Source organism: Aotus nancymaae, unplaced genomic scaffold (genome assembly GCF_030222135.1).
Source record: "Aotus nancymaae isolate 86718 unplaced genomic scaffold, 86718_ANA_hifiasm-v0.15.2.pri h1tg000049l, whole genome shotgun sequence".
Taxonomy (NCBI): domain Eukaryota; kingdom Metazoa; phylum Chordata; class Mammalia; order Primates; family Aotidae; genus Aotus; species Aotus nancymaae.
Window position 1 is genome coordinate 32,917,654 of NW_026988463.1, and position 15,533 is coordinate 32,933,186.

The 15,533-nt window shown below is 45.6% G+C and overlaps 1 protein-coding gene across 1 annotated transcript in view; it reads left to right on the forward strand.

The window, feature by feature from the left end:
* Positions 1-14,355, forward strand: part of ATP6V1E1 (ATPase H+ transporting V1 subunit E1) — a 49,162-nt gene extending 34,807 nt beyond the window's left edge. The window contains exons 7-9 of the mRNA XM_021673951.2: positions 3,261-3,355; positions 7,334-7,421; positions 13,779-14,355. Of these exons, the coding sequence (XP_021529626.2) occupies positions 3,261-3,355; positions 7,334-7,421; positions 13,779-13,841 (246 nt within the window). The 3' untranslated portion in view covers positions 13,842-14,355. The remainder of the gene's footprint in view (positions 1-3,260; positions 3,356-7,333; positions 7,422-13,778) is intronic.
* The last annotated feature ends 1,178 nt before the right edge of the window (positions 14,356-15,533 follow it).

Here is a 15,533-nt window from a genome sequence, read left to right on the forward strand (position 1 = left end):
ACTTGGTAATTCTGAAACCTAAAAATCAAATAATAGAAGCAGCACTTTGGATTGAAACAAAGATAGGCAATGCCATCTTGGGAGGTAGCGCTATTGCCAGACAAGCAAGTCTGACTCTGACCTCACTCAGTGTGTTCCTGTACCTAGAGGAAGAATGTGGGCACCCAGAGAGGCTGTTCAGCTCTGAGTCTGAGTTCTCAGGTTGCTCTTGAGATTAAAATTTTTCTTCTGTGTATGTTGCTTTAGGGCAAGGATAAGGAGGTGAGTGCTTAGTCCCCTGTCAATTACATTTCTCATTATAAATATAAATATATTTGCCTTTTTTTTTTTTTTGAGTTGGAGTTTTCCTCTTATTGCCCAGGCTGGAGTACAATGGCGTGATCTCAGCTCACCACAACTTCCACCTCCTGGGTTCAAGCAATTTTCCTGCCTCTGCCTCTCAAGTAGCTGGGATGACAGGCATGTGCCACCATACTCAACTAATTTTTTGTATTTTTAATAGAGCTGGGGTTTCTCCATGTTGGTCAGGTTGGTCTTGAACTTCTAACTCAGATGATTCTCCCACCTTGGCCTCCCAAAATACTAGGATTACAGGTGTGAGCCACCGCGCCCAGCCTTTTTGTGTGTGTGTGTGTTGGAGTCTTGCTATGTCACCTAGGCTGGAGTGCGATGGCGCAGTCTCAGCTCGCTGCAACCTTCGCCTCCAGGGATCACGCGATTCTCCTGTCTCAGCCTCTCAAGTAGCTAGGACTACAGGCACACGCCACCATGCCCAGCTAATTTTTTGTATTTTAGTAGAGATGGGGTTTCACTGTGTTGCCCAGGCTGGTCTCAAGGCAGTCCACCCGCCTTGACCTCCCAAAGTGCTAGGATTACAGGCGTGCGCCACCACGCCCGGCCTGTTTGCATTTTTATTATAATTTGTCTCCCTAAGTAACTTGTCCACTAGGAAAGAAAGTGTGCCAGCCAGAGAACATAAGATATTCATTCCCCTACACTGTACATTCTCTGCTGTAATAATAGGTTAGAAACCATCTCAGTAACCCAAGTCCACGTTTATGCTGACAGCCTCACTTACCTGTAAAACAGAGCTCGACGTCATGATAGAGAATTCGCCAAGGTAACATTCAGTGGAGGGAGGGTTAAGTGGCCCACTAGCCCTCTCTAGATAACACCGTGATATTTCTGGGTGCCAAGCAAGCTTTTTCTCAAAACTTCTGCAGTATCAATGTCCAGAACTGGTGATTCACTCTCCAAAGTGGTGCTGCGTTAGATTTGAAAAGAAGGAACTGTTGAATAGACCATCAATTTGTTCAACAAAGTAATAGTGTCACACAGAAATGTGGGTGTCGTTCCGCTCTTCCGAGAAAGGATTTATGTGGCTACTTGAGTGTGCACAATACTGTTCAAAGACAAGACTTTATGAATTACGTCCACCACACTAATTGCAAGATAAGATAGCTTAAAATCCCACTGCTGTCTTCTTTTCCAAGGGGCTATTTTCTTTCCTTTTTTTTTTTTTTTTTTGAGACGGAGTTTCGCTCTTGTTACCCAGGCTGGAGTGCAATGGCGCGATCTCGGCTCACCGCAACCTCCGCCTCCTGGGTTCAGGCAATTCTCCTGCCTCAGCCTCCTGAGTAGCTGGGATTACAGGCACGCACCACCATGCCCAGCTAATTTTTTTTGTATTTTTAGTAGAGACGGGGTTTCACCATGTTGACCAGGATGGTCTCAATCTCTTGACCTCGTGATCCACCCGCCTCGGCCTCCCAAAGTGCTGGGATTACAGGCTTGAGCCACCGCGCCCGGCCCTATTTTCTTTTTTTTTAATTGTGGTAAAATATACATACGATTTGCCATTTTAACTGTACATTGTGCCATTAAGTTCATTCACAATGTTGGGCAGCCATCACCACCATCCTTCTCCAGAACTTTCGCACTTTCCGATGCTGTAACTTGGTGCCCTTTAAACACTAACTCCCTATTCTTTTCTATCCTGTCCTGTCCTGTCCTGTCCTGCTCTGCTCTGTTCTCCTCATATAAATGGAAACATTCAGTGTTTTTCCTTTTGTGGCTGTTCATTTCACTTAGCATAATGCCTTCAAGGTCCCTGTAGTGTGTCCGAGTGCCCTTCCTTGTAAGGCTGGGTAATTATTCCACGTGTGGACACACCGCATTGTGTTTGTCTGCTCGTCTATCGATGGACACTTGGGTTGCTCCCATCTTTTGACTATTGTGAATAATCCTGCTGCAAACATGGGTATATGGATATTTGTCCTGCTTTCTATCCGTTTGTAGACACAGAAGCAGAAGTGCTGGATCATATGGTAATTCTGTGCTTCATATTTTCAGGACCTGTCATACTGTTTTTTTGATCAGAACCATGGTCGTGGGTGTGGCATGGCACTGCGGTATTTGGTGCCTACTGTCACCCCCTCATCTGCAACTGCCACTTTAAGCTCATGTCAGCAGCCAGACTTTTCTTCCCTCCCTGCTTTCCTTACCTATCCTCTGCTTCTAACACTCTCAGTTCATGGGTTCATGTATTTTCCTCCTGCTGATGATGTTTCAAATCTGATACCTGCCCCTGGCATGTTTAATCACCTTCCCAGCCCTATTAAATCTTTTTTTGTTTTTTTGAGACAGAGTCTCCCTCTGTTGCCAGGCTAGAGTGCAGTGGCACGATCTCAGCTCACTGCAACCTTCGACTCCCTGGTTCAAATGATTCTCCTGCCTGAGCCGCCCGAGTAGCTGGGATTATAGGGTGTGCCACCATGCTCGGTTAATTTTTGTATTTTTAGTAGAGATGGGGTTTCACCATGTTGGCCAGGATGGTCTCAATCTCTTGCCCTCATGATCCACCCACCTCAGCCTCCCAAAGTGCTGGGATTACAGGCATGAGCCACCTCGCCCGGCCACCCTATTAAATGTTGACAGAAGGAAGCCGCGGTGGCTCCGGCCAGATGTCCTGGCGCTTGAGGAGGCGAGGCTATGAGTTCAATGCCAAGCTGGGCAATATGAGAACCTCTCATACATTAAAAAAAAAAAAATGTTGACAGAAGCCATTCGTGTCTCTTCCTTCCTGTGTGCACACTGTCATTTTTCCTCAGTGGCTGTGCTGTTTTACATTCCCCACAGCAGTGCTTCTGTTCTTCTACATGGGATAAATGGAAATATCTTTGCTTGTATAGTTTGTTGAGTTTTTGGATAGCAGCTTCATAGTTTCTAATAATGCCTCTCACTGTTTTCTGTATTTTCAGGCTGCAGTGCAAAAGGCAATCCCAATGTACAAAATTGCCACCAAAAACGATGTTGATGTCCAAATTGACCAGGAGTCCTACCTGCCTGAGGACATGTAAGGAGTATTCCTGCTGCTAACAGCCACCTTCTTTCCCTGGGAGAGTGGCCTTTATACTGGGCCCTTTTTAAAGGGTATTTTCACCAACACACTCTAGACAAAAGGCTAGAGCCATGTTGTGTTCCACTTGCAGCTTCTCCCATTGTTCTGTCAGTGCTCTGTTGTTCTGTGTTGTTCTCCCTTGCCAGCCAGCTAAATGTACTCTAAAAGTCTAGTTTGTCCGGGCGCAGTGGCTCACACCTGTAATCCGAACACTTTGGAAGACTGAGGTGACTGAATCACCTGAGGTCAGGAGTTCAAGACCAACCTGGCCAACATGGTGAAACCTCGTCTCTACTCAAAATACAAAAATTAGCTGGGCGTGGTGATGGGCGCCTGTAATCCCAGCTCTTCGGGAGACTGAGGCAGGAGAATCGCTTGAACTCAGGAGGCGGAGTTTGCAGTGAGCTGAGATTGCACCATTGCACTCCAGCCTGGGCAGCAAGAGTGAAACTCCGTCTCAGAAAAAAGCAAATACAAAAATTAGCTGGGCGTGGTGACACGTGCCTGTAATCCCAGCTACTCAGAAGGCTGAGGCAGGAGAATTGCTTGAATGCAGGAGGCGGAGGTTGCAGGCAGCCGAGATCGCACCACTGCACTCCAGCCTGGCGACAGAGCAAGACTCCCGTCTCAAAAAAAAAGGGGGGGTCTAGTTTATGGTCACTGCATTCCTTCTGCAGGGAGGTGGCACCCAGGATGAAAGCTAGGACCAGATCTTTGTATTGGATGCTGAGGTAGATACTCGCTCTTTTTTTTGTTTGAGGCTGAGTTTCGCTCTTACTGCCCAGACTGGAGTGCAATGGCGTAGTTTCTGCTCATCGCAACTTCCACTGCCTGGGTTCAACCTATTCTCCTGCCTTGGCCTCCCAAGTCCATGCCTGGCTAATTTTGTATTTTTAGTAGAGATGGGGTTTCTCCATGTTGGTCAGACTGGTCTTGAACTCCCGACCTCAGATGATCCACCCGCCTTGGCCTCCCAAAGTGCTGGGATTACAGGCATGAGCCACTGCGCCCAGCCCAATGCTCCCTCCTTCTAAGTAATAGTTATCAAATCAATAATTGTGTATGCCTAGTAATTATGTTCCTTAAAGATAGAATTGCAGGTATGAGTGGTATTTTTACAGCTGTGAGGAAATGACAGAACATGTCTGGGATAAGCATCCCTAATGAGCTTCATGTGGTTGAGGTAGGCAGTGGAAGCTCCTGATGGGGAGAGCCAGGGTCATTTTCTCTATTTCACCAGCCTGTATGAGGCCAGCTAGCCACATCACTGACTAACATTGAAGAAAGTCCTTTGGACACATTTTGAACTTAGCTGATTATCAGACTTAGGACTGTAAGATCTAGATTTGAGTCCTATCTTGGCCTTTTGCCTGGACCTGGAGACTGAATTCAGGTCCAGGCAAAATGGGATCTGTAAAATGGGATCAATGCTTTTTGCTTCTTTGTTTCATGCAGTGAAGAAAAGAAGATGAGATAGTACATGTGAAAATGCTCTGTAAATGGAAAAGGTCTATAAATTTGTAAGATTTGCTGTCAGAGTTGGGTTTGATTCCCCATTCTGCCACCTACTAGCTGGGTAACCTTGGACTCGTTATTGTTTCACTGAGTGCCATAGTCCACTGAGTGTTGTGTTGCTGTAACAGAATACCCGAGGCTGGGTAATTCATGGAGAGAAGAAGTTTATTTGGCTCATGATTCTCATGGCTGGAAAGGTGAAGATTGGACAGCTGCATCTGGTGAGGACCTCAGGCTGCTTCCACTCGTGGCGGAAGGTAGAAGGGGAGTGGATGTGTGTATAGAACCTAGGGAGCCAGACTCCCTATCATACCAGCCTACCCTCTGCTCACAGTCAAGTCCTACCGAAGCTAGAATCCAGGTCCTCACCAGAATTCATCGCCTTGGGATCTGCCCCCAGTGCTGAACACTCCCAACACTGCCACATTGGGAATCAGGTTTCACCATGAGTTTCTGAGGGAACAGACTCATACCGTAGCAGTGAGCCCTGATTGCTTCATCTGCAAATCGGCATAATAGCACCCACCTCATAGCCTTTTTTTTTTTTTTTTTGAGTTAGGGTCTCTCTGTCGCCCAGGCTGGAGTTCACTAGCATGATCTCGGCTCACCGCAACCTCTGCCTCCAGGGTTCAAGTGATTCTCCTGCTTCAGCCTTCCAAGTAGCTGGGACTACAGGTGCAGCCCACCATGCCCGGCTAATTTTTGTATTTTTAGTGGAGATGGGGTTTCACCATGTTGGCCAGGCTGGTCTCAAACTCGTGACTGCAAGCAATCCATCTGCCTCGGCCTCCCAAAGTGCTGGGATTATAGGTGTGAGCCATCGCGCCCGGCCAGCAGTGGCATCTTTTATCAGAGACACATGCAGTCGTGATAGGGCCTCATTGGTATCCTCCTCACTGCTTATCAGTGATGAGCTGGACTGGGCTCAAGAAAACATTCAGATGAGGTCAGGTGTGGTGGCTCATGCCTGTAATCCCAGCACTTTGGGAGGCTGAGGCAGATGGATCACAAGGTCAGGAGTTCGAGACCAGCCTGGCCAACATGGTGAAACCCTGTCTCTACTAAAAATAAAAAAATTAGCTGGGTGCGTTGGCGGGTGCCAATTATCCCAGCCACTCGAGAGGCTGAGGCAGGAGAATCGCTTGAACCTGGGAGGTGAAGAGGTTGCAGTGAGCCAAGATCATGTCACTACACTCTAGCCTGGGTGACAGAGGAAGACTTTGTCTCAAAAAAAAAAATTAAGATGAGGACTCTGAGTGATTTGCACACTTGAGATGAAATCCTCCCTTTTTCATTTTGTTGGAGAGGGCTGGCTATGAGAATTAAAACAGGTTCTGTAACATAAAACCAAATTGACACAGGCTGGCCAGAGTGGCTCACGCCTGTAATCCCAGCACTTTGGGAGTCCAAGGTGGGCAGATCACCTGGGGCCAGGAGTTAGACACCAGCCTGGCCAACATGGTGAAATCACGTCTCTTCAAAAATACAGAAACTAGCTGGGCATGACGGTGGGTGCCTGTAATCCCAGCTACTGAGGAGGCTGAGATGGGAGCATCGCTTGAACTCAGGAGGCGGAGGTTGTAGTGAGCCTAGATGGCACCATTGCCCTCTCCTGCCTGGGCAACAGAGTAAGACTCTGTCTCAAAAAAAAAAAAAAAAAAAAAATTGGCCGGGCGCGGTGGCTCATGCCTATAATCCCAGCACTTTGGGAGGCCAAGGCGGGTGGATCACAAGGTCAAGAGATCAAGACCATCCTGGTCAACATGGTGAAACCCCGTCTCTACTAAACATATAAAAAATTAGCCGAGCATGGTGGTACGTGCCTGTAGTCCCAGCTACTCGGGAGGCTGAGGCAGGAGAATTGCTTGAACCCAGGAGGCAGAGGTTGCGGTGAGCCGAGATCGCGCCATTGCACTCCAGCCTGGGTAACAAGAGCGAAACGCTGCCTCAAAAAAAAAAAAAAATTTGACCCCTAGTGTCACTTGGTAAATAAGTTATTGACACGAATATAGTCAGTTTTCTGTATCTTTGGGGTCCACTCCTGTGAATTTAACCAACTTTTTCTTTTCACTCCCTAAACATTACAGTATAACAACCATTTACATTGTATTCGCTATGGTAAGCGCTGTAGACTCGGTTTACTATATAGGGGAGGATGTTTGAATGGTTGTATGCAAATACTACACTGTTGCATATAATGGACTTGAACATCTGGGCGGGGACAGGGGTGTCCTGAAAGCAACTGTTCCTGGACCTGGAGACTATCTTCGGAAGCTTTTCCAGTTCCTTTCAAGCCTGGTGCTTAGTTGCGCATGCAGTCCACACACCAAGACAAGGGCATTCCTCTGCGGGAGTAAAGGGTACCATGTGTCTTTCTCAAGTGTCTGAAAGTGATTATTTCCTGTGCTGTTTTTGTAGAGCTGGTGGAGTTGAGATCTATAATGGGGATCGTAAAATAAAGGTTTCTAACACCCTGGAAAGCCGGCTGGACCTCATAGCCCAGCAGGTGAGTGTGGGGTACTTCTTGGGAGTTGGTCTGTGACTTTGAAGAAGGACAGAGAACACGTCTGTTCGCTGGTATTTGGGGTTTGTTGCTGTCTTTCCACATTTTTGGACATTTTCTCAAAAAGAATGAGAATTGGGCATGTAGTAGCATTTGCTAGGGTGATAACGTTTACATGAGGGCAAATTTGGGGTCAGAGTAAGGGTTTTGTTGACCTAGGATTCAAATGTGTACATTTTATTACATGAAAGGTGCTGACAGGTTCTTTCTCTAATATGAATTATGGGAACTAAAGCAAATACTTGGTTTTTTGTTTCATTTTTTTTGAGACAGAGTTTCGTTCTTTTTTTAATTGCATCTTAGGTTTGGGGGTACATGTGAAGAACATGAAAGATTGTTGCATAGGTACACACATGGCAGTGTGATTTGCTGCCTTCCTCCCCATTACCTATATCTGGCATTTCTCCCCATGCGCTCTCTCCCCAGCTCCCCACCCCCCGCTGTCCCTCCCCTATTTCCCCCGACAGACCCCAATGTGTGATGCTCCCCTCCTTGTGTCCATGTGTTCTCATTGTTCAACACCCGCCTGTGAGTGAGAACATGCGGTGTTTGATTTTCTGTTCTTGTGTCAGTTTGCTGAGAATGATGGTTTTCAGGTTCATCCATGTCCCTACAAAGGACATGAACTCATTGTTTCTTATGGCTGCATAGTATTCCATAGTGTGTATGTGCCACATTTTCCCTGTCCAGTCTATCATTGATGGGCATTTAGGTTGGTTCCAAGTCTTTGCTATTGTAAACAGTGCTGCAGTGAACATTCGTGTGCATGTGTCCTTATAGTAGAACGATTTGTAATCCTTTGGATATATACCCAGTAATGGGATTGCTGGGTCAAATGGAATTTCTATTTATAGGTCCTTGAGGAATCGCCACACTGTCTTCCACAATGGTTGAACTAATTTACACTCCCACCAACAGTGTAAAAGTGTTCCTATTTCTCCACATCCTCTCCAGCATCTGTTGTCTCCAGATTTTTTAATGATCGCCATTCTAACTGGCATGAGATGGTATCTCAATGTAGTTTTGATTTGCATTTCTCTAATGACCAGTGATGATGAGCATTTTTTCATATGTTTGTTGGCCTCATGTATGTCTTCTTTTGTAAAGTGTCTGTTCATATCCTTCACCCACTTTTGAATGGGCTTGTTTTTTTCTGGTAAATCTGTTTTAGTTCTTTGTAGATTCTGGATATCAGCCCTTTGTCAGATGGGTAGGCTGCAAAAACTTTTTCCCATTTTGTTGGTTGCCAATTCGCTCTAATGACTATTTCTTTTGCTGTGCAGAAGCTGTGGAGTTCGATTAGGTCCCATTTGTCTATTTTGGCTTTTGTTGCCAGTGCTTTTGGTGTTTTGGTCGTGAAGTCCTTGCCTACCCTATGTCCTGAACGGTTTTGCCTAGATTTTCTTCTAGGGTTTTTATGGTGTTAGGTCTTATGTTTAAGTCTTTAATCCATCTGGAGTTAATTTTAGTGTAAGGTGTCAGGAAGGGGGTCCCGTTTCTGCTTTCTGCACATGGCTAGCCGGTTTTCCCAACACCATTTATTAAACAGGGAATGCTTTCCCCATTGCTTGTTTTTGTGAGGTTTGTCAAAGATCAGATGGTTGTAGATGTGTGGCGTTGCCTCCAAGGCCTCTGTTCTGTTCCATTGGTCTATATCTCTGTTTTGGTACCAGTACCATGCTGTTTTGATTACTGTAGCCTTGTAATATAGTTTGAAGTCTGGTAGTATCTCCAGCTTTGTTCTTTTTGCTTAGAATTGACTTGGCTATGCGGGCTCTCTTTTGGTTCCATATGAAGATTAAGGTGGTTTTTTCCAGTTCTGCGAAGAAGGTCATTGGTAGCTTGATGGGGATAGCGTTGAATCTGTAAATGACTTTGGGCAATATGGCCATTTTCAGGATACTGATTCTTCCTAACCATGAACGTGGAATGTTTCTCCATCTGTTTGTGTCCTCTCTCATTTCGTTGAGCAGTGGCTTATAGTTCTCTTGAAGAGGTCCTTTACATCCTTTGTTAGTTGTATTCCTAGGTATTTTATTCTCATTGTAGCAATTGTGAATGGCAGTTCGTTCTTGATTTGGCTCTCTTTAAGTCTGTTATTGGTGTATAGGAATGCTTGTGATTTCTGCACATTGATTTTGTATCCTGAGACTTTGCTGAAGTTGCTTATCAGTTTCAGGAGATTTTGGGCTGAGACAATGGGGTCTTCTAAATGTACAATCATGTCGTCTGCAAATAGAGACAATTTGACTTCCTCCTTTCCTATGTGAATATCCTTTATTTCTTTTTCTTGCCTGATTTCTCTGGCTAGAACTTCCAATACTATAGTGAATAGGAGTGGTGAGAGAGGGCATCCTTGTCTAGTGCCAGATTTCAAAGGGAATGCTTCCAGTTTTTGCCCATTCAGTATGATATTGGCTGTTGGTTTGTCATAAATAGCTTTTATTATTTTGAGATACGTTCCATCAATACCTAGTTTATTGAGGGTTTTTAGCATAAAGGCTGTTGAATTTTGTCAAAGGCCTTCTCTGCATCTATTCAGATAATCATGTGGTTTTTGTCTTTGATTCCATTTATGTGGTCAATTACGTTTATAGACTTGCGTTATGTTGAACCACCCTTGCATCCCTGGGTTGAAGCCTACTTGATCATGGTGGATAAGCTTTTTGCTGTGCTGTTGCAATTGGTTTGCCTATATATATATATATTTTTTGAGACGGAGTTTTGTTCTTGTTACCTAGGCTGGAGTGCAATGGCATGATCTCGACTCACTGCAACCTCTGCCTCCTGGGTTCAGGCAATTCTCCTGCCTCAGCCTCCTGAGTAGCTGAGATTACAGGCACATGCCACCATGCTTAGCTAATTTTTTGTATTTTTTTTTAGTAGAGGCGGGGTTTCATCATGTTGACCAGGATAATCTCGATCTCTTGACCTCGTGATCCACCCGCCTCGGCCTGCCAAAGTGCTGGGATTACAGGCATGAGCCACCGCACCCGGCCCCAGTTTGCCAGTATTTTATTGAAGATTTTTGCATCTATGTTCATCATGGATATTGGCCTGAAGTTTTCTTTTCTTGTTGAGTCTCTGCCAGGTTTTGGTATCAGGATGATGTTGGTCTCATAAAATGATTTGGGAAGGATTCCCTCTTTTTGTATTGTTTGGAATACTTTCAGGAGTGATACTAGCTCCTCTTTGTATGTCTGGTAGAATTCGGCTGTGAACCCATCTGGACCTGGGCTTTTTTTGGGTAGTAGGCGATTAATTGCTGCCTCAACTTCAGCCCTTGTTATTGGTCTATTCAGGGTTTTGACTTCTTCCTGGTTTAGACTTGGGAGGATGCAAGTGTCCAGGAATTTATCCATTTCTTCCAGGTTTACGAGTTTATGTGCATAGAGTTGTTTGTAATAATCTCTGATGATGGTTTGTATTTCTGTGGAATCTGTGGTGATATCCCCTTTATCATTTTATCTTGCATCTATTTGGTTATTCTCTCTTTTCTTTTTTATTAATCTGGCTAGTGGTCTATTTTGTTGATCTTTTCGAAAAACCAGCTCCTGGGTTTACTGATTTTTTGAAGGGTTTTTTGTGTCTCTATCTCCTTCAGTTCTGCTCTGATCTTAGTTATTTCTTGTCTTCTGCTAGGTTTTGAGTTTTTTTGATCTTGCTTCTCTAGCTCTTTCAATTTTGATGATAGGGTGTCGATTTTAGATCTTTCCTTGCTTCTCATGTGGGCATTTATTGCTAGATATTTTCCTGTAGACACTGCTTTAAATGTGTTCCAGTAATTCTGGTATGCTGTGTCTTCATTCTCATTGGTTTTGAAGAACATCTTTATTTCTGCCTTGATTTCATTGTTTATCCAGTCTACATTAAAGAGCCAGTTGTTCATTTCCATGAAGTTGTGCGGTTCTGAGTTAGTTTCTGAATTCTGAGTTCTAACTTGATTGCACTGTGGTCTGAGAGACTCTTTGTTATGGTTTCCGTTCTTTTGCATTTGCTGAGGAGTGATTTACTTCCAATGATGTGGTCAGTTTTAGAGTAGGTGTGATGTGGTGCTGAGAAGAATGTATATTCTGTGGATTTGGGGTGGAGAGTTCTGTAAATGTCTATTAGGTTTGCTTGGTCCAGGTCTGAGTTCAAGTCCTGGATATCCTTGTTAATTTTCTGTCTCGTTGATCAGTCTAATATTGACAATGGGGTGTTAAAGTCTCCCACTATTATTGTGTGGGAGTCTAAGTCTCTTTGTAAGTTGTTAAGAACTTGCCTTATGTATCTGGTGCTCCTGTATTGGGTGCGTATATATTTAGGATCGTTAGCTCTTCTTGGTGCATTGATCCTTTTACCATTATGTAATGTCCTTCTTTGTCTCTTCTGATCTTTGTTGCTTTAAAGCCTATTTTATCAGAGACGAGAATTGCAACTCCTGCTTTTTTTTGCTCTCCATTTGCTTGGTAACTCTTCCTCCATCCCTTTATTTTGAGTCTTTGTGTATCCTTGCATGTGAGATGGGTTTCCTGGATACAGCGCACCGATGGGTTTTGGCTTTTTATCCAATTTGCCAGTCTGCGTCTTTTGATTGGGGCGTTTAGTCCATTTACATTTACGGTTAATATTGTTATGTGTGAATTTAATCCTGCCATTTAATGCTGGCTGGCTGTTTTGCCTCTTAGTTGATGCAGTTTCTGCATTGTGTCGATGCTCTTTACCATTTGGTATGTTTTTGGAGTGGGTGGTACTGGTTGTTCCTTTCTATGTTTAGTGCTTCTTTCAGGAGCTCTTGTAAAGCAGGCCTGGTGGAAGTAATTGCTTGTTCGTAAAGGATTTTATTTCTCCTTCGCTTATGAAGCTTAGTTTGGCTGGATCAGTTTCGTTCTTTTTTGCCTAGGCTGGAATGCAATGGCATGATCTTAGCTCACTGCATCCTCCTCCTCCTGGGTTCAAGCGATTCTGCCTCAGCCTCTGGGATAGCTGGGATTACAGGTGTGTGCCACCACGCCCGGCTAATTTTGTATTTTTAGTAGAGATGGAGTTTAACTATGTTGGCCAGGCAGGTCTCAAACTCCTGACCTCAGGTGATCCACCCTCCTTGGCCTCCCAAAGTGCTGGGATTACAGGCGTGAGCCACCGTGTCCAGCTGGAAACACTTGTTTAAAGGAATTATCATAAAGTTGCTGGCTTTTCAGATATTTCCAGATTTGTACAGATGAACTCTAGGAAACAAGCCAGGAAAATTCCACTCGTTCTAAAATGCTGGGCATCCTCTAGACTTCTAGTGGTAGTCTATTGCTGTGGCTGTTAACCTAGTTATTCCCTGCCTAGTTCACTGTTTATGCAGGTATTTGTCTTATACCTAAAGCCCTTTCACCTTGATTGTTTTCATATTCTGGTAACAAACCTCAGAGCAGTGTCTCCTGGTAGCCCCTGTCCCATCCAGTATCATAGCCACTACCCACTTATGGATATTTAATCAAACCAAAAAATTCCATTTCTTAGCACACAATCACCACCTGTTGCCAGAGCTGCCCTGTTGACAGCAGAGCCTTAGAAGTCCAGGGTTAAATTCTCCTGAGGATTCATCAGTGGCTGTAACAAGTGCTTCAGCCTAAACCGGCATTGGAAGTGTTCTGTGCAGCTGCTGTGGCCATAGGAGGCACTCAGTAAGTGTGTGTTGAAGAGAGAGTGTAGGTGACCCAGAATATTGTGGTGAGATGATTTTGAGTTAAGCCTGAGATGGTAATGACTTTAGGTTTGTTGTTTATTTTTTTATTTCTTTATTTTTTTTGAGACGGAGGCTTGCTCTGTCGCCGAGACTGGAGTGCAATGGCACGGTCTTTGCTCACTGCAGCCTCCGCCTCCCAGGTTCAAGCCATTCTCCTGTCTCAGCCTCCTGAGGAGCTGATACTACTGGTGTCCGCCGGGCTAATTTTTTTATTTTTAGTAGAGACAGCGTTTCACCATGTTGGCCATGCTGGTCTTGAACTCCTGACCTTGTGATCCGCCCACCTCGGCCTCCAAAGTGCTGGAATTACAGGTGTGAGCCACCACGCCTGGCTAGGTTTTTTATTTTAAATGTGTCCCTTTTGTAAGCAGTCTGAACCCCAGATTTGGGATGAGTTAAGTTTCTCGCCAAAGAATGTGTTACTGTGCTCCAGGAAGGAAAGAGCGGCTGTGGTGTGCATGGCTTCATGAGTCCTTCCGAGCCATGCAGAGGTTCGTGGCTTTCCGCCTGTGGTTAAGATGTGCCGTGCTCTACAACCTGCTCAGCTGACGTTGTGTGTTTATTACACTCTCTCTCCACAGATGATGCCGGAAGTCCGAGGAGCCTTGTTTGGTGCGAATGCCAACAGGAAGTTTTTGGACTAAGCCTCCGGGAGGTGGAGCTCATCCTCGGCTCTCCTGCTGTGACATGGAAGCTTCTGATATTTGAAGAAACACGATGTCTCTGTAGCTTCCTCTTTACTGCCGCAATGTTGCTCTGTATTTATCAGTGATGCCCCTCTGTCTGTCACTAATGCCTTGCCAATTGTTCACAATGGCAGAAAGCTTCATGTAATACGATCAAGATCCACCTGCAGTTCATCTGAAAGTAACACGGCGTCCGGTTGGTTCAGCACACTAGGGGAGGGGCAGGTGGTGGTTGTATGGGCTTCCTGGGTCTCCTTTCTCCGTCTGGCGAGGAGGTGATGTGTTTGGCGTTCTCAGCCCTGCATTCCCCACTCTTGAGGCTTAAGGCGCATGTGGCAAGCCACTTCTTCCATTAGTCGCTTCACTGTTCCCTGTTTAGGCTTAGAAGTTTTCCCTCTTCTGTAAATGTGATTCGGAATCTAAGCCATGGATATGCTTTATTTATTAAAAGAGTTATGTGGAATTAATATGATTTCTTTTTTTTGTTTTTTTTTGTTTTTTTTGAGACGGAGTCTCGCTCTTGTTACCCAGGCTGGAGTGCAATGGCGCGATCTCGGCTCACTGCAACCTCCGCCTCCTGGGTTCAGGCAATTCTCCTGCCTCAGCCTCCTGAGTAGCTGGGATTACAGGCACGCGCCACCGTGCCCAGCTAATTTTTTTGTATTAGTAGAGACGGGGTTTCACCATGTTGACCAGGATGGTCTCGATCTCTCGACCTCGTGATCCACCCGCCTCGGCCTCCCAAAGTGCTGGGATTACAGGCTTGAGCCACCGCGCCCGGCGGAATTAATATGATTTCTAGTGTAAGGCACTATAAATTTAGGGTTTGAGAGAGTTAAATTTTTACTGAGGCACCTAGAAAAGAAGTATTTTCCAAATCCCCGTGGCACTGGATGGTGACAGCTGTCAGCACCTGGACCCATTAGCCCCGTGGGTGTCCCCCAGGCTCTTGCCCAGTGTTCCCAGCCCATCACCCGGGAGCGTTCCTTCCACACCCCCTACACACTCTCCAGTGTGACCTGGCCTCTGGAAGGGCTCTATCACTTCAATGAGGAAATGGTGTTGTTAGTGTTGCCCCTGTGAGGAAAACCAGGTTACTTTGGAGCCGGTCACCGTGTGCAGGGCCCAGATCCTTTCTCTTCCACAGGTGACGACTCGAGCTGCCCGGGGCCTTGCCGCTAGTACATGGTGGAGCTGGGACTCCAACTTAGATGCAGTTCTCATAACAGTGACGTCCCCACGGCCGACCACGTTAGCACCGTCATCTTCCTCATTAGCCCACGTTTCACAGCAGGTGGGGACTAATGTAAACACCTCCTGCAGCAGGTGCTGGCTTCTCACGACTTGGCCCCAGTGGTGTGACATTACTTCTCCTGGAGCGGCCGGGGCACGAGGGGGGCTCTCCCGGCACACTCAGTTCCTCCAGATGATGTGCTCAGGAAGGGGTAGAATCAAGGCCTAAAACCCAGTGTCGCTCACAATCAACCCTATGGCTGCGTTCCTCCACCCCCGTAAGTTAACAGTTTGAAGAGTGACGGGGGCCTGCCTCCACGCCCTTTTTAATATTTGGTTTTGAAATGGATATAGAAAAGTAGATGGCGACACCATTCATTCACTGCAGCCTGTCTGCTGTGTGCACGGAGTCACAGA